Source organism: Sturnira hondurensis, unplaced genomic scaffold (genome assembly GCF_014824575.4).
Source record: "Sturnira hondurensis isolate 20B ecotype Veracruz unplaced genomic scaffold, ASM1482457v3 Scaffold0021143, whole genome shotgun sequence".
NCBI classification, from domain to species: Eukaryota; Metazoa; Chordata; class Mammalia; order Chiroptera; family Phyllostomidae; genus Sturnira; species Sturnira hondurensis.
This window is the reverse complement of record NW_028093774.1, coordinates 28,671,657-28,694,025: the sequence shown is the minus strand read 5'-3', so window position 1 is coordinate 28,694,025 and position 22,369 is coordinate 28,671,657. Positions and strand designations below refer to the sequence as shown.

Genomic DNA, 22,369 nt, shown 5'->3' with positions numbered 1-22,369 from the left:
AATGTGAATTTTACATTTTTCAACAAGGCAATCAGATCAAAGCTAAATTTAAGCTATAAAAAAAATAAACTAGTTAGTTGGCCAATACACTGAATGCTTATTTGTTTTACTTACATGAAAAAGAAAAACATAGGGTAATATAACTATATTTAAACATAATAAGAACAAATAGTTTGAAATCTAAATTAGTTTTTCTCAGGTCAAATTATGTAACAAAAAACAATACTATTTCAGTAATACTACAGATGATTATTGTCTTAATTCCCAAACTAAACTCAGTGCTGTTTACAATGTTATCATGCCAAAAAAGTCTGTAGGAATAATGTATATTAGTATTATTTTAATGCTTTTTTATTGTATGTTACATTATAATATGCAAAATGCCATTGCATTTGCTGATTGTCATTTCCTTTATAAAATGTTTTGTTAAATTTAGCCATCAAGAAAAGCTTCTCCTAGAAGGAGAGAAGTATTTGCAAAGCAAGGAGGATCTGAGGTTAATGCTCACAGAACTGAAAAAGAAACAAGAAGTGGGCTTTGCTCTGCAGCATGGATTGCAGGAGAAGAAAGCGCAATTGAAAATTTATAAGAAATTCCTCCAGAAAGCACAAGATTTGACATCCTTGCTAGAAGAGCTAAAATCTCAAGGAAATTACCTCTTAGAATGCACTAAAAATCCCAAGTTCAGTGAGGAGCCCTGGCTGGAAATAAAACATCTACATGAAAGTCTTCTTCAACAACTGCAGGTGAAGTGGTCAAAATAAAATTCTAAATGATTGTCATAATTATGTAAGATTTGTATAGAGAACCTTTTTGTTTTTAATTTAATGTATCACTTTTAGATAAAAATATTAAATCCTCAAGCATGAAGAAATCAAACTAGTCAGTTTTGCTACAAGAATCCACCATATATTATTTGATAAAGGTGTTATTTTTTCTCATTGACATTCCCCTCTTCAGGTATAGAAAGACTTAAGATTTTTTTTAGGCATCTCTATGAAGGTGGTTGTTTCTGTTATTCATGCATCATCCATGCATCCATCCCTCTCTGTTCATTGATGTATCTATGCAAATATCTACTCATCCATCCATCATCTATTATAATAGTTTGTATTCATTAGTCTGTGTAAATGTATGTGTCTCTCTCATGTCTTTCTACGTGATCTACAGTAAAAGGGTTAAGAGGTGAAATGTCAGCTTGTCATAAGGGAGTGTGTTTTCGTAAGAGAATTGCTTACAATTCTGTGCACATTGAAAGCCAGTTTCAATTTGGAATTACCTGGGAAATAAACCCTGCTTATACAGATAGAAGGAGTTGTGCAGGGGTGAAGAGGTATCCTCTCAGTGTCCGGTTGTTCCGTTTCATAGCTGCTACTTTTCTGATTGGGTGTGGTCCCTTTTGTTTCTTACTCCAAGGAGAGAACCTGAAGGTGATTTTGCTCTTGAGTTAGGATTACTTTTTCCTGAGACACAGCTTTGGAGTTTGAGTCTTATGAAAGGAATCAGGGGTTAGGTTGATCTCATATAGTTTCATTTTCAAGTGCAGGTACTTAGTTTTAGTAAGAAGGATAATTAAGGGACCTGCTTCATTATGGATGTTTGTGATGATGACATAATTTGTAGGCATTTCATTTTGTAAGCCTCTTGACAAATAAATTGTCTTTAGGAAAGAAGTGAATGCAAATAAATATGGGGGAAAGAAATGTGGTTTCGATAAGGATCACTTTCAGGGGAGGAGGGAGGTTTTATAGTGAAGTATCTCAAACACTAAACTCTAAAAGAACTCCTGAAAATTTATGACCATATTCCTGTTTCAAGGTTAAACCTCATAAAACAAGTATTTATAAACAACTTAATTATTATCTGAGTGAGAAAATTCAGAAAGAAATAATTTATACATTGTCGATGGTTTCATTTTTAGGATTCCGTGCAAAAATTGGAAGGTCATGTTCAAGAACACCACACATACCAGGTTTGCATCGCAGACCTAAATAACGAATTGGACAACATGTCCAAGGAATTTGCTAGTTTTTCTGACAGGCCTATGGATCAAATGGAAGTTGAGGGAAAACTCCAGGAACTGCAGGTATTAAACAATGTCCACACGTGATAGACATTTAAAAAACTCAATTTTAATGACAACTTTACTAATGAATGTCTTTGGTTTGAAAGTCAAGTGCTCTTCAGATGACTACTAGGTAAAGTGATGACTAGTCATAAAAAAATGGGAAGGCTCTTCTTTAGTGACCAGATCCATTTATCATTTCTGTTGTAAGTGGTCCCTGCACTCGGGAGCCTCGGGGATGATCCTCCCACAACCTGTGTGTAGCCTCTGGAGATCTTTGTTTCAGAGTCCGCACAGTGATCCCAGGAGAGACTGGGCGGTCCACGGATACATCTCCTGCAGGACCCAGGGGGAACTCTTTCCCTTTTGCATTCTTCATTGTGGGTGGGTAGGAGTTGTGTAATTTTTATTACGTGGTGGACTTGTGGACTACATCAGAGCTTTCAAAATTCTCACATTGTGAGGATTGCAGCCATTTGCCCACATCCTCAAAACACTTTCCTCGGACTTTTACTGTTGGCACAGCCAGCATAAACAGGCCCAAGTGGTCCTAGAAGAAAACAAAGTAAAGATTTTCTCAGCTCCTCCTTTCACAGTTCCGTGATTGGAGATTCTATGGGGTGAGTCACAGGGTAGCGCTGCTGACATGAGCTTGGAAATGCCTCATCGCTTCCTTTTGGGGACCTGGGAAGCATGCCAGACTTCTCCAGAATGGACAAGCCTGCCTTCCTATTTAGTAGTGATAATGTGACAAACATTGAGGTCTCTTCGTGTCTGAGGCACTGTTTGAATGCATGGGTACTGAGAAAAGTAAAAACTTGAGCCTCATTGTGAGAAGCTCAGGATCCGGTTGAAAAATTAAAAGGCATACTTATGCTATATGTAGAAGGAACTACAGAGGACATCAAGTTCAGACCCCTCAATGTATACCCTCTAAACTCCGTTGTGGCAAGGTAAGGGATGTACAAGGTCACCCAGGTTAATTGACAGACTGGGGCCACAACTCAAGTCTTCTAATCCTAGTCTGGGGAGTGCTCTTTCTCACTCTTCACTAGATATCTCTGCCTGGTGGTCTCACAGTTAGTTGTAGTTGAGCTTGTCTAAAAACTAACACATGTTTTCCTTCCCTTTCTCCATCTCTGGGGGGCTCTCTGCCAATGAACCTGCTTTATCTACTAGGTTCTTTGACTCCATGAATATCTCCACCGTCTCTCCAGGCTTTTAAGTCAGAACCTGGATATCCTTTCCCGGATTCCCAGTCTAGTCAGACATCAAGTGTCGTCTCTTCCATCTCTGGAATATCTTTACAATTAGTTTCCCCGCCCTCCATATTGCCCTCATGATTGCTGCTTTAGGACAGGCCCCATCTCACAGATCTCCGAGTTGGACTTCTGAACAGGCTTCCTGCCTGCACGTGTGTGCTCCAGTGCACCTCCCAGATCTGTCTAAAATGCAAATCTGGAACTCCTTTCAGTTTAAAACATTTCAGAGACCATGTGTATTTGTTAGCATACACCTTGTCACATTCCATTGCAATTGTGTTTACTTCCGTGTCCCTCTCACTGGACTGTAGGAACTTGAAGGGAATGGATTTTACTCACCCATGTAACTTCAGAACCTATCCTAATACTTGCTGTTAGCTGAATGAATGAATGAATTTTTTCTGTGGTTCATTAAGATAGTGACTAATAAACCCTACATTGTTCACTTAGTGACTTCAAGGCTTATTCTAATTCAGTGGTAACATCAGTAGAACCTCAAATTAGTTTTGAGTCTAGAATTCTCAAATTAGCTCCCTTTCTTCATGCATATATTTAGCAATGTTGATAGAGTCCCCACTATATTGAAGATGTTGCACTAGGTAGATTGATTCAGAACAATTTAAGCTTTGTTCTGAATTATAAATATAAACATTAGATTCATGTGAGTACATTGTAAGCAATTTTTAAAATACTTTTTCAGTGTTTTACAAATAGTAGGCACTTCTTATTTGGTGTTTTGATTATCTCAGGCTGTAACTTGAACTAAATACATACTAAACAAATATATATTGACTGCCTCCAATGTTCTCCAGGAACTGTGTTGTGAAAATTTGTTACTTCTAACTTTTTAGTTACATAGAAAATCTGCTTGGGAATTTATTCTGGGATGCTACCTTGCTTTAAATTTTACCCAAAGTTTTTTCTTTGTGATACGAGTTGATAAGTTTCTTATACTCCCCACTAGTGAAGCAGAATACGTTGTGATTTACAAAAGTCAATTAACTCTTGTGACAATTGAACAGAGTTAGTTCTTATGGCAATCTTTTCTCCACTCACAGGAACTAGAGAATAGACTCCATTTACAAGATGGCACGTTAGAGAAGATCGTAGGTTTAGCAAAATCCATCAAGCAAAATACATCTTCAGTGGGACAGAAGATTATTAAAGATGATATAAAATCACTTAAGTGTAAACAAAAAGATTTGGAAAACAGACTTGAATTTGCTAAGCAAGAGATGGGAAATTATCTCAACAGCATTCTCAAACCAAAATGCTCCACAGAAAAGAAGGAAAAGTTGACTCCGCCAGGCAGAGAGAAGCAGGTCACCTCTGCCGTGCAGGAGTCCACTCAGGGCTCAGCTGCAGTGGGGAAGCTGGAGGAAGACTCAGAAGTAAACAAGGTAAGTGCTTGTGATTGCATCTCTGAGACATCGAGTCTGAGGATGAAGAGGTGCTGGGATTTGAAAAGAGGGTCGTGAATCAGGCCTTCTGATTTCATAATTAAACCCTCAGTGTGCTGGCTATTTATGTGGCCCACTTGTAACGAGAACCCTTGGAAATCTGTCCAAGATTTCAGTGGTGAAATATTACAGTTCAGTGTGTTAAAATGTCAATCATCAATTTAGGTTTATTATTCTCTCGGATGTGTAATCAGATATAATTTCTTGGGTCAAGAGCACAAAGGCAAATGAAAAGAAAATGAGCTTTGCCCATTTTCCTAGGAAAAAATCCAAGGGCCCTGTTTTTTTTTTTTTATGGTTGATTTTATAATGAAATCAGAGATTGTTGGAAAGGCTAGATTCCTTCTTTTTCTTATGTTAACCCTGTACTGCAAATATATTTTTAAATGTTGTCTGATCATTTGGTTTGAAAGTATCAACCTTTAGCCCTCTCATTTTTCCTGGGGAGAAGAATGAAGAATGTTGTTTTATTTTCGTTCTGAACAACTAAATGGGTACATTTTCTTGGGGATCTTAAAGTGCTTTCTTATAGGTTAGAGATTAAAATAGGAAAGCACAAAGAGCCATCTGTAAACTATATTTGAAAGGGTCTCCCTGTTAGGCAGCATCTCACCATCAGGATCCAGTTGGACAGCAGCAAAGGTTAGTCTATACAGGTGTGAATTCTCATCAGCTTTTTATGGAATGTGTAACCAACAGGAATAAAGAGAATATGCACTTCTCTTGTCTTCCTAGAACAAATACGTGGAGCATTACAGGACCCAGACAGGGTTTCCTAGAAGTTAAAGGCCTATGGAACCTCTCAATGGTCTCAATGAGAAAAGACTTACAAATCTCAGTGTTAGATATTGCTGGGGGAAGGCGGTGTGTTAAAGGAGTAAGGGCCCCGTGGGTGAGATTCTTGATGTTGTATCTGTCAAAGAAACTCTCTCAACAGAATTTAAACAGCAGCAGTTAAATAAAAAAGAAAATATGCTTGAGTACTTCCTGTCCTACTACATGACTTTCTAAAAGGACTTGCTTAATAACCTTAAAATTAGATTTAGACCCATTTTGGCTGTGAACCCTCACAATTTAATAGAATATATTGAAACCTGGTTAAAAATCATAATCCAATAATAACTTTTAAAAATTTTATTAAGCTTTTACTTAATCTTCTATGACAAGTTAAGGATAATTTATGCTGCTGCATTAGAATGATTTTTTCCCCCAGAGGAAATGGAGGGACCTACCTTCCCTCACCTACTTTCCCTCTGGTAATCACCTTGCTATTGTCTGTGTCTATGAGTTTTTTGTTTTTCTTTTGTTTAATCCCTTCCACTTTTTACCCAGCTCCTGCAACCCTTCTCCCTTCTGAAAGTTTTCAGTCTGTTCTCTATCTGTGAGTCCGTTTCTGTTTCGTTTGTTAGTTTGATGTCGCTTGTCTTTCTCGGACTGACTTTCTTCACTTAGCATAATGCTCTCCAGGTTCATCCATGCTGTCACAAGGGTAAGATTTCCTTCTCTTTTTACAACCGAGCAGCATCCCATTGTGTACATGTAGCATAGCTGCTTGATCAACTCATCTACTGGTGGACACTTGGGCTATTTCCAAATCTTGGCTATTGTAGATAATACTGCATTAACCGCAGGGGTGCGTATATTCTTTCAAATTAGTGTTTCGGGATTCTTCAGATTTATTCCCACAAGTGGAATCACTGGGTCATAAGGCAGTTTCGTTTTTATTTTTTTAGGTAATTCCATATTGCTTTCCCACAGTGGCTGCATCAATCGGCATAACAGTGCACAAGGATTCTCTTTTCTCTACAACACCAGCTCTTGCTGTTTGTAGATTTATTGATGATAGCAATTCTGACAAGTGTGAAGTGATATCTCATTGTGGTTTCAATTTGCATTGTCTGATGATTAGTGAGGTTTAGCATCTTTTCATATGTATACTGGCCTTTTTTTAGGTTTTATTTATTTTATTTTTTTCGGGGTTTTCTTTTTTAAAATATATTTTATTGATTATGCCATTATAGTTGTCCCATTTTCCCCCTTCATTCCCCTCCCCACTGCACATCCCCTCCCCCCATTCCCCCATTCCCCCCTTTAGTTTATGTCCATGTCTCACAAGTTCTTTAGCTTCTACATTTCCCATACTATTCTTGCCCTACCCCCTGTCTATTTTCTGCCTACCGTTTATGCCACTTGTTCTCTGTTGTATGGGCCATTTGTATGTCCTCTTTGGAGAAGTGTGTATTTGGGTCCTTTGCTCATTTTTTAATTGAATTCTTTGTTTTTTGGTATTGAGTTTTATGAATTCCTTGTAAATTTTGAATATTAACTCCTTACCAGGTGTATCATTTGGTGAATACATTTTTTCATTCAGTGGGTTGTTTTGTTGATGTTTTTTTTTTGCTGTGCAAAAACTTTTTAGTTTGATGTAGTCCCATTTGTTTATTTTTTCTTTTGTTTTCCTTACCTAGGGCAATATATCAGGAAAAAACATTGCTATAAGAAATGTCCAAGATTTTGCTGCCTGTGTTCTTTTTTTCCCCTGGGTTTGTTTTTTTTTTTTAAGATTTTATTTTATTCATTTATTTTTAGACACAGGAGAAGGAAAGGAGAAAGAGAGACAGACATGTGCCCTGACTGGGAATTGAACCAGCAACCACTTGGTTTGCAGGCCTGTGCTCAATCCACTAAGCTACACCAGCCAGGGCTCCCCTGGGGTTTTTATGGTTTTATGTCTAACCGTCAAGTTTTTTCTTTTTAATACTTTTTAAAAAGATTTCATTATTTATCTTTAAAGGGGAAGGGAAGGAGATAGGGAGAGAAACATCAATGTATGGTTGCCTCTCGGGTGCCCAGTACTACTGGGAACTGGCCTGTGACCCTTTGGTTCACAGACCCACGCTCAATCCACTGAGCTATACCAGGCAGGGCCCTAACAGTTAAGTCTTTAATTCCTTTATTCTAGTGTGTGGTGTAAGAAGTTGGTCCAGTTTAATTTTTTTGCTCATATCTGTCCAATTTTCCCAACATCATTTATTAAATAGACTATCTTTACCCCATCATGTTTTTGCCCCTTTGTCAAATATTGATTGACCGTAAAAGTATGGGTTTATTTCCGAGCTCTCTATTCTGTTCCACTAATCCGTATGTCTTTTTTTATGGCAGTACCATGTTCCTTTTATTACTATAGGCTTGTAGCATAGTTTGATATCAGGTAGTGTAATTCATCCAATTCTGTTGTTCTTTCTCAAGATTGCTGTGGCTATTCATAGTCTTTTGTGGTTCCATATAAATTATTGTAAAAGTCTTCAAATAATTTTCACAGGAAGGTAGTTTTAATTCTCTAGAAACATTTTATTTTATTTTATTTTTTACTGTTTTGTAACATGAATCTTTTTCTGAATCTGTATTTCTTATTTTCTCTACTCTAACTACTGGCTGTATTTTACTTAATTTTAGATAACATTAGATTTTGTAAGATCAAGAGCAATTTTAACATTGACCCATGACTAGTAAAAGGAATCAAAATATGCCTGAACAAATGTAATACAAGTATAATGTGGTACATGTAACACAATTTAAATTACTTAAGCAGGAGTTTCTTTATAATGAATATATAGGAAACACAAAAACACAATTTACTGAAATGTAAATCTAATCAAAACATTGTGATTGAGAAAATAAGCACTTAATTCATTAAAAATGTTTGAGACATCTTATGTGCTAATCATTCTGCTAGAATATGAAAATACAGTTGTCACATTTTAAAATCTAACATTAATTAAATATCTAGTTAATGTTTGTTTCGTATGCCTTTTTGGAATCTGGAAGGCCTTTTATGAGATTATTTTAAAATCATCTCAAGAAGAACTTTTAGTAAGTTTTAATGTTCTTTAATAAAGTTTATTTGATCTTAGAGTTTTGTTGAAAGTGTGATTGCACGTTTCAAAATCACCATTATAAGATGTGTATATTTGAATCTATTGCCACAACTTTCCCTTTAGATGAAATGTAGGGGGGTATTTTAGATCTAGACCTTGGGATGACTTTTTCTTTACTGTCAACACCGTGATGGAGGCAGACTTGGAAGCACAAAGTACAGTCTGAAGAGTGTAGGTTCTAGTGAGCCAGTGTTGTAAACAGGGAAATCAATCGATTCTTAATTTATCATTTTGCAAAAAACATATAAAGCAACATGACATCTTAACAGGTATTGAATGGACTTTCTTGTCCTGTCTTTTCTAAATGTTAACCTTCATGACTTCATTTGTGCTTAAAAAAAAATCTTTTGTCTGTACTTACTTCTTTACTTTCCTTGTCATTCAGTATAAATGTTAATATGTCTGAATCCTTTTTTGTTCTTTTCAAAAATTTCTGAGTATTTGTAATTTCATTGTTTAAGAAGGTCCCTGTGGAGAATCCTAGCAGGCGGATGATCACAAATACAGGCAGACATGCAAGGCGTCCTGGGCAATCCGAAACGTAGTGAAGTTAGCATTAAATTGAGAAGGAAAACCTCTTGTTGGAGAAAGAGTATTCATTCATGGGGTAAATTATGTCTATTTCTGGGGTGGTTTTTCCTGGTAACACAGTAAAGAGGTGTTTGGGTTTTTTGCTATGGAACACATAGTTGGTCCGTGTGTCAACTTTCTTTGAAGTGTGTGCACTGCTTTGCTCTTGCTGGGCAGCATGCGAGTCTTGCTTCGTACTCCGAGGTGTTTTTCACCATCCAAGGTATCTTCTTATACAAGACAAGTGATTTAAATTGTGTACCTGGTATTGTCCTTTGTGAGTAGCATGCATTTGCAAACGTTCTCTAAAGTCCTGAAATCTTAGGCTGAGATACCTTAGAAAACTTCTAGTCTAATGCTTGTGTTTCAGGTGAGGGAATAGAGTCAGAGACATTAACTGGCCAAGTTCTCATTGTAGCAGAACTAAAACTAGAAGTCAGGTGTCCTCTACCAGTCCGATACAAGGTGGTTTACCCACCATTTTTGATCGATTGTGTTGTGTGGCTTGTTCATTATGGTGTAATGTGCTAGTATGCTGTCTGACCTCCGTGGACCCTTTATTGATTTTTTTGTGGGTGTGTGAAACCTCTCTGTGCTCATCAAACCCAACCAAACCCTGTTCCTAGCATTCCCAGCAGACATCTGGTCAACAGCAGATAGACTGACAGACCATCACTTTCTCTTTTCTCTTTATAGCCCACACATTGTTCATCTTGACAGTTGAAAACTAAATGAAGTTCCCTAATTTTTTCATTAATATGAATTCATCTATACATCCATTAAGTAAAAATTTATGGAACAGTCAGTGAGAGTTCCATGGTCAGTGATCATAGACATGGTCTCTGTTCTCATAGAGCTTCTAGTCTAGATTAGAAGACACACTATAATCAACTAATTAACTGATGAGAGACTAATTGCAGGAGCTAAAGGGAGGAGCATATTTCCATGATTGTCTGTAATAAAGGAGACTGACCTGAGCTGTAATCAGAGAGACCTTCTCTAAGGAAATAACATTTGAATTGTGATCAGAGTTAACAGAGCTCAGGGCTGGGTGTTGGGGCATTCTTGACAGAAAAAGTAGAATTTTTCCTTGTGGTAGGAGAGAGCATGAGCAGCCAGACACTGAAATAAGGCCACTGAATGGAGGGTGGAGGGCTGCATGAGTACTGAGAGGTAGGCAAGGCTGGCCAAGTCATGATCGCCTTACAGGGCACATCAACATTTTAGATGTTATGCTAAGATAAAGAGGCAGCCTCAGTTTTGTCTCTAATGGCGATAATGTATGCTCATACCCACAGTTGTTTTTCACTACTTCACATTGAAAGGCTTTAGAGAAGGAAGAAATGTATCCTGTAGAGTGTGTATGACACTGTCCCACTGTTGGTTGGCAGGTTGCAGATGATAGATTTGGGCTTACCGCTGACATGGAACTGTTATAGCCAACGGGCCATTGCCTCAGATGAAGAGAGACAGTGAAGCTGTTATGGACTTACCTCTCTTGGTTGTGCTGATACATTTGCTAAGCCAGAGATAATGCTCAGTTGTTTAAAACTCAGTGTTTTAAATGTTAGAGTAAAGATATATAGATGGTATTCTTTCAACTCCTGGCCAAGAAGGAGGCATGGTATAGTCTTACACAGTCAAAAGGAGGACAACAACAAATTTAGAAACAAAAAACAACCACAACTGCCAGAAAATTGAACTGTATGGAAGTCTGACAACCAAGGAGTTAAAGAAAAAACATTCATTCAGACCAGTAGGAGGGGTGGAGACAGGCAGCCAGAGTGGAGAGGACACGCAGCAAGGTAGTGGCTGGAGGACCAGGCGGTCCCACATTTGCTTATGGATAAATTGGGAGGAACAACTAGGGTGCTAAACAGACTGAGCAACCCAGGGTTCCAGTGCAGGGAAATAAAGCCTCAAAACCTCTGGCTATAAAAATCTGTAGGAATTGCAGTGGCAGGAGAAACTCTCAGCCTTACAGAAGGGTTTGTTGGAGAGACCCACTGGATCCTAGAACATACACAAACCCACACTCCCCAGGAGTCAGCACCAGAAGGGCCTAATTTGCTTGTGAGGACTGGGGGAAGTGACTGAAAGCCAGTGGAGAGCTGAGCAAGTGGCATTGTTCCCTCTTGGACCCCTCCCCCACAGACAGCACCACTATGCAGCAAAGAGGGTTGCCTCATCCTGGCGAATATATAAGGCTCTGCCTATTACTATGTAACAGGTGGGCAGAGACAAAAAAATGTGGCCCAAATGGAGGAACAGATCAAAGCTCCAGAAGAAATGCAACTAAACGATGAAGAGATAGCCAACCTATAAGATGCAGAATTCAAAACACTAGTAATTAGAAATCTCACAGAAATAGTTGAGTATGGTCGAAAAATAGAGGAAGAAGTAAAGGCTATGCAAAGTGAGATAAAAATATACAGTGAACCAACAGTGACAGGAAGGAAACCAGGACTCAATGATTTGGAGCAGAAGGAAGAAGTAAACATTTAACCAGAACAGAAGGAAGAAACAGAATTCAAAAAAAATGAGGAGAGGCTTAGGAACCTCTGGGACAACTTTAGAGGTTCCAACATCCAAATCATAGTGGGGTCAGAAGGAGAAGAGGAAGGGCAAGAAATTGAAAACTTATTTAAACAAATAGTGAAGGAAAACTGCCCCAATCTGGTGAAGAAAACAAACTTCCAGGAAGCCCAGAGAATTCCAAAGAAATTGGACTCAAAGAGGAATACAGCAAAGCGCATCACCATTAAGTTACCCAAGATTAAAGATAAAGAGAGACTCCAAAGAGCAGCAAGAGATAAGGGGTCAGTCACCTACAAAGGAGTTCCCATCAGACTGTCAGCTGATTTCTCAAAAGAAACCTTACAGGCAAGAAGGGGCTGGAAAGAAGTATTCCAAGTCATAAAGGGCAATGATCTACATCCAAGATGACTCTATCCAACAAAGCTATCATTTAGAATGGTAGGACACAAAAAGTGCTTCCCAGATAAGGTCAAGTTAAAGGAGTTTATCATCACCAAGTCCTTATATAAAATATTAAAGGGACTTATCTAAGAAGAATAAGACAATCAAAAATATTAACAGTAAAATGACCACAAACTCACAACTATCAACTAAACATAAAAAAAAAACAAAACAAAACAAAAACTAAGCAAACATCTAGAACAGGAGCAAAATTACAGAAATGGAGATCACATGGAGATTTATCAGTGGGGAGGTGGAGTCAGAAGAATGGAGGAAAAGGTATAGGGACTAAGAAATATAAATGGCAGGTACAAAATAGGGGGAGGTTAAGAATAGTATGGGAAATGGAGAAGCCAAAGAACTTATATATATGACCCAGGGACATGAACTAAGGGAGGGAAATGTTGGTTGGTGGGAGGGGATTACAGGAATAAAGGGGGGAAATGGGACAACTGTAATAACATATTCAATAAAATTTAAAAAATAATGTTAAAGTAAAATGTTTTCTTTGTAAATTAAGGGACATAAAAATATCATGGTCTTGTCCATAAGAGGAGTTGATGGTATTTTTTCCCTCACCTTCTATTCTTTTCCAGACAGACCAAACTATAAGGAGAGATACGTGGTTGAAAAAACTAAACATTTTTTTAAAGTAAACATAGTTGCCTGGCTGGTGTAGCTCAGTGGATTGAGCGCAGGCCTGCGAACCACACGATCGAGGTTCGATTCCCAGTCAGGGCACATGCCTGGGTTGCAGGCCAGCTCCCGGCAGGGGACACACCAGAGGCAACCATACATTGATATTTCTCTCTCTCTCTCTCTCCCCGTCCCTTTCCCTCTAAGATAAATAAATAAAATCTTTAAAAAAAGTTCTTTTAGCCAAACAAACAAACAAAAAAAAGAAAGTGAAATAATACGGCAGTCTGGAAGACATTGTACAATAATATGTTTTAAAAGGTTAGTGACACAAAAGAAGGGTTTTGAATCATAAGGAAATAATAAAATACTTTGAGAACAAAGGGAAGATTTGAAAAAGGACCATGTGAAATTTTCATAAATAAAAGAATAGTCACTAAAATTCACATTACTCTAGCCAAGTTAAGCAGTAAACTTGACACAGCTTGAAGCTAGAGTATGTGACAGAGGAAATTATCCATAATCCAATACAAAGCTTAAAGAGATGGAGAGTAGGAAAGAGACGTTAAGTGGCCCAGAGGCTGTGCTGAGATGGTGCAACCCAAGTCTGATAGGCAGTCTAGGCAGTGTTTTTAAGACAACGAATTAAGTGGGGATGTAGACACAGTTTATTCGTAGACTTGATACCTCAAAGATTTTGCTGACATGAAAGTATTGTGGCAGAATTAAATGGCAATTCACTTATAAAGTAAACTGCAAATAAAAACTAGTAACTTAGCAAAATTATGGAAATATTTCAAAATTACTTTCAAAAGTAATCTTTCAAAATGGTCATGTGGCACCTCATACGTGTAGGTGCTCAACAGATACCTGTTGAAAGAATGAATAAATGAGTGCAGGTGCCGCCTCTGTCTTCCTGAGAATTTCAAGTTCTTAGTAGCTTTCAGAAAAGGTCAAGTAATTTCATATATAAACTATCCTGCTTTACTCATGTTTAAATTCTTACAGCTAATATTGATGTAAGGCATTATTAATTCTTCCTATCATGAAATCTTGGTATTTTCTCTATTTATTCATATTACTTTAAACTACCAATAGGTGACATGGAGTAACTGTTATTTGCCCTGCCTTCTGTGTCATTTTGAATACTAAGTCTAAACTTTGGAAATTTTCATGTTTCTATACCCACTTTCGTTCTGTGACTATATAGATTATGCCTCTTATATGATTGAACATTGCTAGAGTCTATACTCTCTTGTCAAAAAAGTTTAATTTGGGGGGGGGATACCAATACCAGCATTAAATATTACATGGAAAAATTATCTTTAGTAGTGCTCAAATATACGTCTTTTAAACTGATGAGAACAGATATTACACTTGATCTTAGCCAAAAGGCCGAGAAGCGATTAAGTATACGTCTTTTTAAAAGTCTTTAATCTCAGTGAACAGAAGAATGTGCATTGCTTTCACCAAGAAAAATAAAAATGACTTATTTGGAAGTTAGGCTCTTCAGCAATTAATCCTTTTATGTTTTCAGAATTCAGCTGTGGAAATGCTTTTGTCAAAACAACTTCCTCTCGATGTTCAAGGAAGCATGAAAAACACTGAAGATGAGCAGAAAGTTAATGAGCTGCAAAATCAACCTTTAGAATTAGATGTTATGTTAAGAAATGAACAATTAGAAGAGATAGAGGTAAGGAAACAAGAAAAACACTGACAACATGATTGCATTACATATCCAGTGCAATACAATGTATTTTAATTACCAAAATCTTGCTTGCACCGAGTGAAAAGTCTTATTTAACCTTTGCCAGGTGATCAATTTGGTAACTATATAATTATGTACTAATCAGCAAGTTGTATAAATCTTTCCATTTAAAAAGTGGGAGAGTTTAATGAACATTAGTGTTCTTTCTGTTTCATAAAGTTCCTAAAAACTTACTTAGTAATTTAGACATTTAAATGTCTAAATTATAGACATTTAAAATTTAGACATTCTCAAAATTTAGACATTCTTGCTTGCCATTCCTTTTTTCTTGGTCATATCTGTCTTCTGATTCTGACAAATTCCTTTTATTTTTCTAATTATCAACATTACTGGGTGCTCTTTCTTATTTTTACAGCTCTGTTTTCACAGCTGTGTTTATGTATTTATAGCTGTGTAAAATAATCTAATAGTGCAGTTATGGCCCCTACAATTTTAACGAAGTTTATATAATAGGATATAATGTATATAAGTAATAAAAATAAAGCAGATCTTCAACTGGCAGACCTTTTAACACAGTAAGGTGATCTAATTGCTGTTAAACGCTAGACCAGTGGTGAATTTCAGTTTACATTTTAATGTAATTCAAGTGAAAAAATCTTTTAAATGTCAGGACTTAACAGTCCTCTGTGTGCAAATGAAATCTTTACATCTCGGGATAGAGTATATTATTGGAAGGAAAGAGGATGGGAAACAAAATGAATGAATGAATTAATGAGAGAATGAGTCAGTGTATACTTACTGATTTTCTCAACTTGTTTTTAGGAACTGTATACCCAATTGGAAGCAAAGAAAGCAGCCATTGAACCACTGGAACAAGCTGAATATCTCAGCAAAGCAGAAACAAGTGCTTTGGCTATCCACAATGCAGGGAATTCAGTGCAGCACTTGGACAGTCTGCTGCAGGCTCTTATTACTTTGAAGAACGATAGAGAAAGCCAATATTGTCTCCTTGAAGATTTTCAGGAACACCTCGCTGCAGTTGAGTCCTCGCTGAAAGCCTTGTTGACAGAAACGGAAAGTCTAAAAGTGTAAGTGCAGGAATTTAGGACTTGCATTCATTGTGTTCAAGCACAGGCCCTCAAACAGTCCCAGGGGTTTATGAGTTTTACTATAAAGGATATTGCTACAGTATGGAAATTTATTCCATATGGAAGCCATTGAAGAAAGCTCTATTGGTTTTGCACAAAAATATTTATATTAATTTTGCAAACGTATTTGTTAAATATTTCATGCTATAAATACTTGCAAAATATGTTAAAGTTCTGTGGAATTTAGTGTTCTTTTTGTCAAGAATTTATTCTAAACTATGAGGCGAAAACATTTATATATACAGTTGTTTGGTATCAGCATAATTGGTTTAAATTGTTAGGAAGATATTTAATGTATATGCACCGTACTGGTTTCTTTTTAAATAGATGCACTCCTGCCCTGACTGGTGTGGCTCTCGTTTGGGCATTGTCCCACAAAGTGAAAGTTCAGTCCCTGGTCAGGAGGTGCACCAGGATTGCGGGTTTTGTATGAGAGGCAGCTGATCCATGTTTCTTGCTCACATCTCCCCCTCCTTCTCCCCCCTTCCCTTCCCTTTAATTTGTATTAAAAATAAATACAAATCTTACAGAAAGTAAAATAGACGCCTTCCTCTTGGCTTTGAAAATGATGGTACTTTACAGGCTACAGAATACTTTTATATACATTTTTCCCTTCCCTCCTCATTCTTTTTCTGGGGTTCTGAATTTTATGATAGTCACTTTATAAGTGAGCCCTCTACATCATCACAAGCTAATTGAAAGCTATGGTAAACAAGATTCTGAATTTTATTTTAAGGACAGAGTGCTCTTACAGACAGCCTAATCTTTTCTTCTGTGAATTCAAGGAAGAATTAATTTCTTTTGATAACATCTAGCCTTGGGTTGATATACAATAAATATTAACAAGCTCCTTTTTTTTTTTCCTAGGGGACCATTGGACAGTGAAACCTATCTGGCCAAAATTAAAAAATTGCTGGCATCCGTAGAAAAAGAGAAAGATTCTTTAAGCACAGTGAAAACTGAATGGGAAAGTTTATCACACTATCTGACTGACATGGATAAGAAGTTGTTGGAAAGCCAGATCAAGCAACTTGAACGTGCATGGAAACAAGTGGAACAACTGGGTCAAAAGAAATATTCTCAGCACATGGTGGAACATGAGGAATTTACGTTTCTCCTGAGTGAGATCCACGACCTGGCCATTTCTCTGCAGCAGCAGCAGCAGCAGCTCCAGGTAAAGCTGAGCTCTCCGGAAGAACAGGAAGGGAGCCAAAGCATGGTCGCCTTGGCCACTGAACTGCAGGCTCTCAAGCATAGATTTTCCGTTTTAAAGGGCCGAGCTGAACCTCAGATGAAGAGGATTTGGGGAGAAAGAGGAAAGAAGGTTTTGGAAGACGCAGTCAGTACTTTGCAGAAGCAGTTGGAAGCCTCAGAGCCATTAAACACAGAGGTGGAAAACGAGATCAAGAAGTGTGCAATAAGGAACAAGGTGAAAGAGACTGTCTTATGGGCGAAGAACCTGTTGTGTGAACTCGCTCCTACGATTTCCCTTCTACCAGATGACATTCTTTCAGAGATCAGAAAATGCAAAGTGACACATGATGACATTCTGGATAAACAGCAGGCTGTGGAGTCATTGTTGGAAGAGGTCCAAGAGAATATTCCTAACCTGACAGCACACGAGAGTGATGAATTAAATAACCTCCTCCGGGACTTACAAGATCAATGCCAAATGCTCGTTTTAAAATCAACGCAAAGATCACAGCTGTTAGAATTAAAATTGGAAGAAAGAAGCCAATTTGCTGCCATTATAGGGAAGGCTCAGCTTTCACTTCAAGGAAATGAAACACTGATAATTCCCCAGGTGGAAACAGTCTCCACAGAAGCTGAACTAGAACATCAGCGTGTCAAGTTGATGACTTCTCAGAAGGAACTGCAGGAAATTGAGAGTGTAATTTCAACACATCTTCAGGAGCTAACAAATATCTCTAAGGATCTAAGTGTGTGTGAAAGATTATTTCTCGATGATCGATTGAAAAATCTTAAGGCCAGAGCCAACAGAACACAAAGATTCATTCAGAATAAATGTAATGAAGTAGAACACAAGATACGTTTTTCCAGAGAATTCCATGGACAAACATCTGTGCTTCAGGAGGAGCTTGCTAACATACAACACAGTGAACTGCTGTTAAGTCAAGAAATAAACCAGGATGTTAAAGAGGAGGTCTGTCGTCTGCAAGACCGACTCGCTGGAATCCAGTGTAGCATCCAACAGGTGCTGAGACTCAAAGAAGTGCTGGACTGTATAGGACTCAACTCAGATTGTTCCCAACTTTATGTATTACAGTCCCAAGTGTTGGAAAAAGAAAAGGAACTTGAAGAAAAAATTAAGCAGTTAGACACATTTATGGCTGAGTATGGCAGACATCAAGCATCACTAAATAAACTGAGGGCAATGGAATTGGAAATTAAGACAAGGGCCGAAGCAGTGCTGAAAACCACTAGTACTTCACCAGAAAGCCATCTGCTCAATGCTCAAATTTTGAATCAGAGAATTGAGAAAGCCATGTGCTTATATCATGAGATAATAAAGAAATTAAGTGAAAATAAGGCTTTTGATAACTCCTTCAAAGAGGAAGAAATACAGCAAATAAAGCCGTATGCTGAAGAAAATGATAAATTACAGAAAGTTCTCCAAAATATGATACTAGAATCCCAACAGAAGGAAATGGATGAAAAGAGTTTTCAGGACAAACTGGAAAATTCCTTACATGTTTTGAACCAGATAAAATCTCAGTTACAGCAGCCTTTACTTATAAATTTGAAAATTGAACATATTCAACAGGAAATGGATAATTGTGAAGTGTTTCAAGAACAAGTTCAGGCAGAAATGTACAGCATTAAAGCTGTAACTGTTCCTGAGCAGCAGAAAGAGGAAAGCTCTTCTGAAGCCAGTGATGTGGCCACAGAGCTACGTGACTTTGAAGATCTTACCATTCAGCTCCGTGCAAACATTGATTTGCGAACAGTAAGTTTTTTTTTAATAAAGTGGGTAATGTGTCTATTTTTATGTTATGATTTTATGTTTTGCTCTAGTTAATACCTGCACTTCTCAAAAAGTTACAGATTTTACAGGGAAATTCTCCGCAGGAGAATAGCCATGTAGACAAATTGCTAAGAGCCAGTTTATAATGCTGACTCATTCCATATCCAAGTAGAATGCCTTATGATTTGGAAAAGACAAATTTGACACCTTCATTGCTATATCCCTAATAACCTCTGTTGCTCAGATCAAAGTTTTTTGTTTGTCTTCTAGAACTAACAGGATATAGCGGGAGAAATATGATGTGGAGGAAAAAACCCACAAAATAATGATACTTGCTTAAAAATTACAATGAACTAAACATTTTACCTTGAACCATCACAGCAACTCTGTGAAGTGGGAGCTATTATTAGCCCCACTTTAAAGTCAGGAAATCAAAGTTCAGAAACATCAGTACTTTTCTCAAGCCTTCCAACTGTAACAGAACCGGGATGCAGCTTGAGGTCTGTCTGATTGTAGAACAGGAGTCACCAAATTGAGGCCGTTGCACTTGATTTTGTAAATCAGATTTTACGGGAACTCAGCCCTGCTCCATCATTTTAGGGATAGTCTGTGGCTGCTGCTTCGGTGCTCTGTGAATTGGTACTTAACACATGTTGAGCAAATTGAATACTATTCCATTTCATTTTCTTATTGATAGGTAATTGACATATATTTTAATACATTAGTTTTGTGTGTACAACATAATGATTCTGTATTTGTATGTATTATGAAATGATGACCACAATAAGTCCAGTGAACATCTGCCACCACGCAAAGTTATAGAATATTTTTTCTTGTGATGAGAATTTGTAATGTCATCTGGTAGAAGGGAAATCGTAGGAGCGAGTTCACACAACAGATTCTTCACCCATAAGACAGTCTCTTTCACCTTGTTCCTTATTGCACACTTCTTGATCTCATTTTCCACCTCTGTGTTTAATGGCTCTGATGCTTCCAACTGCTTCTGCAAAGTACTGACTGCGTCTTCCAAAACCTTCTTTTCTCTTTCTCCCCAAATCCTCTTCATCTGAAAAGACTTGATACTGAATTTTTAATATCTGCTTTCTTGGCAACTTCAGATATGCAATACAGTATTAAATATAGTTGCCATGTTATACATTGCATCCCAAGGCATATTTATTTTATAAAGTGGAAGGTTGTAGCTTTTGACTCATTTTCATTTTGCTCATTTCAGCCCCCGACCCCTGCTTCTGACAACCAAAAATCTGTTCTCTGTATCCTTCTCTACTCGATTTTAATGCAGTTTCTAGAAACAATATACATAAATCCCCCAAATCAGATGACTAGAGCTGGACTGGAAGGAGCCTTCGAAGTTAATTATTTCAACTATTTGTTATTTCAACTATTAATTATTTCAACTATTTGTTATTTCAGTTAACAAGACAATAGGTGGTGTGCTGAAAACTAAAGTTAGTAGCATAGCCAATAATTTAAAAACACTAGAGGCCTGAGGTTTTTAATTTTCTTTTCATCTTTTCCCCCCCAAGTGTTGATTAGGGCTCTATACATTAAATATGTTCCATTGTTTAATTCATGTTTAATACAAGAGTTTTAGAGTAGGAACATAATATCATTAGACATGATTCATGAGATTTCCTTTTGAATTTAAATTAGATTTTTTTAGCAAATCTTGAAATAATTTTTCTTTGCGTAAACATTTTTAAATACTTTAAATAAAAGCATTTTTAAATAAAAGCATGAGATGCTAACTCTTCCAAGACCTAGAAGTATATTACAACTATACCACATAAATTCAAGAATGACAAAAATCCCAGAAATCTGACAATTTTGTCACAGCATTTAATCTCCTTTTCCCCAGAATGTCTTGAATGATGCTTATGAAAATATGACACACTACAGTGAGGCAGTCACCAGGGCAGTGGGGATCATCAACGACCTTGAAGCCATCGTGGCATCCCATAGAGTAGACCTTGAAAGCCCCGAAGAATCACTGGAGATGCCTCGGTGGAAACAAGAGGAACTGGAATCCACCGTAGCAGACATCCAGGACCTCACCGAGAAACTGGGGACCATATCCAGCCCTGAAGCCAAACTACACCTTCAGTGTACTTTACAGGAATTAGTTTCTAAGAACTCTGCCCTGAGTGAGGCAGTCAAAGTAAAGGAAGTGAAAACAGAAAGGTAGGTACTTCTTTCTGAAGGTAATAATACATTAAGAATGAAATACAAATTTCCTTTTTTTTAAAGATTTTATATATTTATCTTTAGAGGGGAAGGGAAGGAAAGAAGGAGAGAAATATCAATGTATGATTGCCTCTCGTGAGTCCCCTGCTGGGAACTGGCCTGGGAACTGGCCTGCAACCCAGGCATGTGCCCTGACTGGGAATCGAACCGCGATCATGTGGTTCGCAGGCCTGCGCTCAGTCCACTGAGCTACACCAGCCAGGGCTACAAATTTCTTTACAATGAACATGTACACAGAAGTAATTTGGAAAATATGGAAAAGTTCAAAAAACTCTGTAGAGAAAACCACAACAAATATTTTATTGTATTTAATGTATGTTTTCTCATTTAGTATTGAGTACATACAACAGAACTTCCATGTCTGTGTATGGTATAAAGAATAATGATAAAACAAACAGCCTTGTACCCAAAAGTTCAAAGATAAATACCATGACTTTTGAATTCTCTTTTATGCCCCTTCCCTTTCCTTTTAGAGTAACAGAACTAATCCTTACCCTAAATATTTATCATTTCCTTGCTTTTCAAATGTTTTTACTATGTGTTTGTATTCTGTTTCCATGTATGTGTATTCTTCTGTAACTTCATTTATTTCATATTCATCATTGTGATCCTGAAGTTGACTGTATTTTGCTGTGTATAATGTACACTTTTTCGCCCAAAATTTTGAGGGAAAAATAAGGATGTACATTGTACACGGGTATAATGATTACATACCATGGGTATAATAATCTCATGTATAATGTGCACAGAAACATGTATGTGCATTATACACAGCAAAATATGGGTATTCATGTTCTTGTCTGTGGTAAAATTCAGTCACTTAGCTATTGATAGACATTTGGGTTGTTTCTAGTTTTTGCGTTCACAAGTACTTCTACCAGGAACATTTTTAAATGCAAGAACTTCCCTTAGGTACCTACCTAGAATTGTCGTTGCCGGGTCACGCACCTTAAATTTTTTATTCCAAATGATTTTATTCATTTTGTTTAGTCAAACCAGTAGCACGTTAGTATTACAATTGTCTCATATCTTTGCCAACATTTGATGTTGTGGGGTTTAATTTTTGCCACTCTGATGAGTCAGAAGTGATATTTTATTGTGGTTTTAGTTTATCTCTTATTAATAAATTCGAGCTTCTTTTAAAATTTTTTTGTGGTTATTTATATTTCCTCTTGGAAGAAATACCCATTCAGGCCTTTACCCAATTTTTATTAGGTTGTCCATCTTTTTCTCATTATTTTGGAGAGACTTATTCCGTACACAGGGGTCTCCTCTTACACACCCATCACGGTGTGAGGGTCGGGCTTTGTCCCTGTCGCCAGCTTCCCAGGAGAAGGTCAGGGAAACCGAAC

At 37.3% G+C, this 22,369-nt stretch overlaps 1 protein-coding gene and 1 pseudogene across 5 annotated transcripts in view; one reads left to right on the top strand and one right to left on the bottom strand.

The window, feature by feature from the left end:
* SYNE2 (spectrin repeat containing nuclear envelope protein 2) overlaps positions 1 to 22,369 on the top strand; it is a 296,623-nt gene that overhangs the window by 143,129 nt on the left and 131,125 nt on the right. For all 5 annotated transcript variants that reach the window (XM_037031145.1, XM_037031147.1, XM_037031146.1 and 2 more), the window contains 7 exons: positions 437 to 746; positions 1,922 to 2,086; positions 4,386 to 4,727; positions 14,448 to 14,603; positions 15,441 to 15,706; positions 16,634 to 18,734; positions 20,632 to 20,954. In XM_037031145.1, the coding sequence (XP_036887040.1) occupies positions 437 to 746; positions 1,922 to 2,086; positions 4,386 to 4,727; positions 14,448 to 14,603; positions 15,441 to 15,706; positions 16,634 to 18,734; positions 20,632 to 20,954 (3,663 nt within the window). The remainder of the gene's footprint in view (positions 1 to 436; positions 747 to 1,921; positions 2,087 to 4,385; positions 4,728 to 14,447; positions 14,604 to 15,440; positions 15,707 to 16,633; positions 18,735 to 20,631; positions 20,955 to 22,369) is intronic.
* Positions 14,153 to 14,317, bottom strand: LOC118977024 (uncharacterized; annotated as a pseudogene).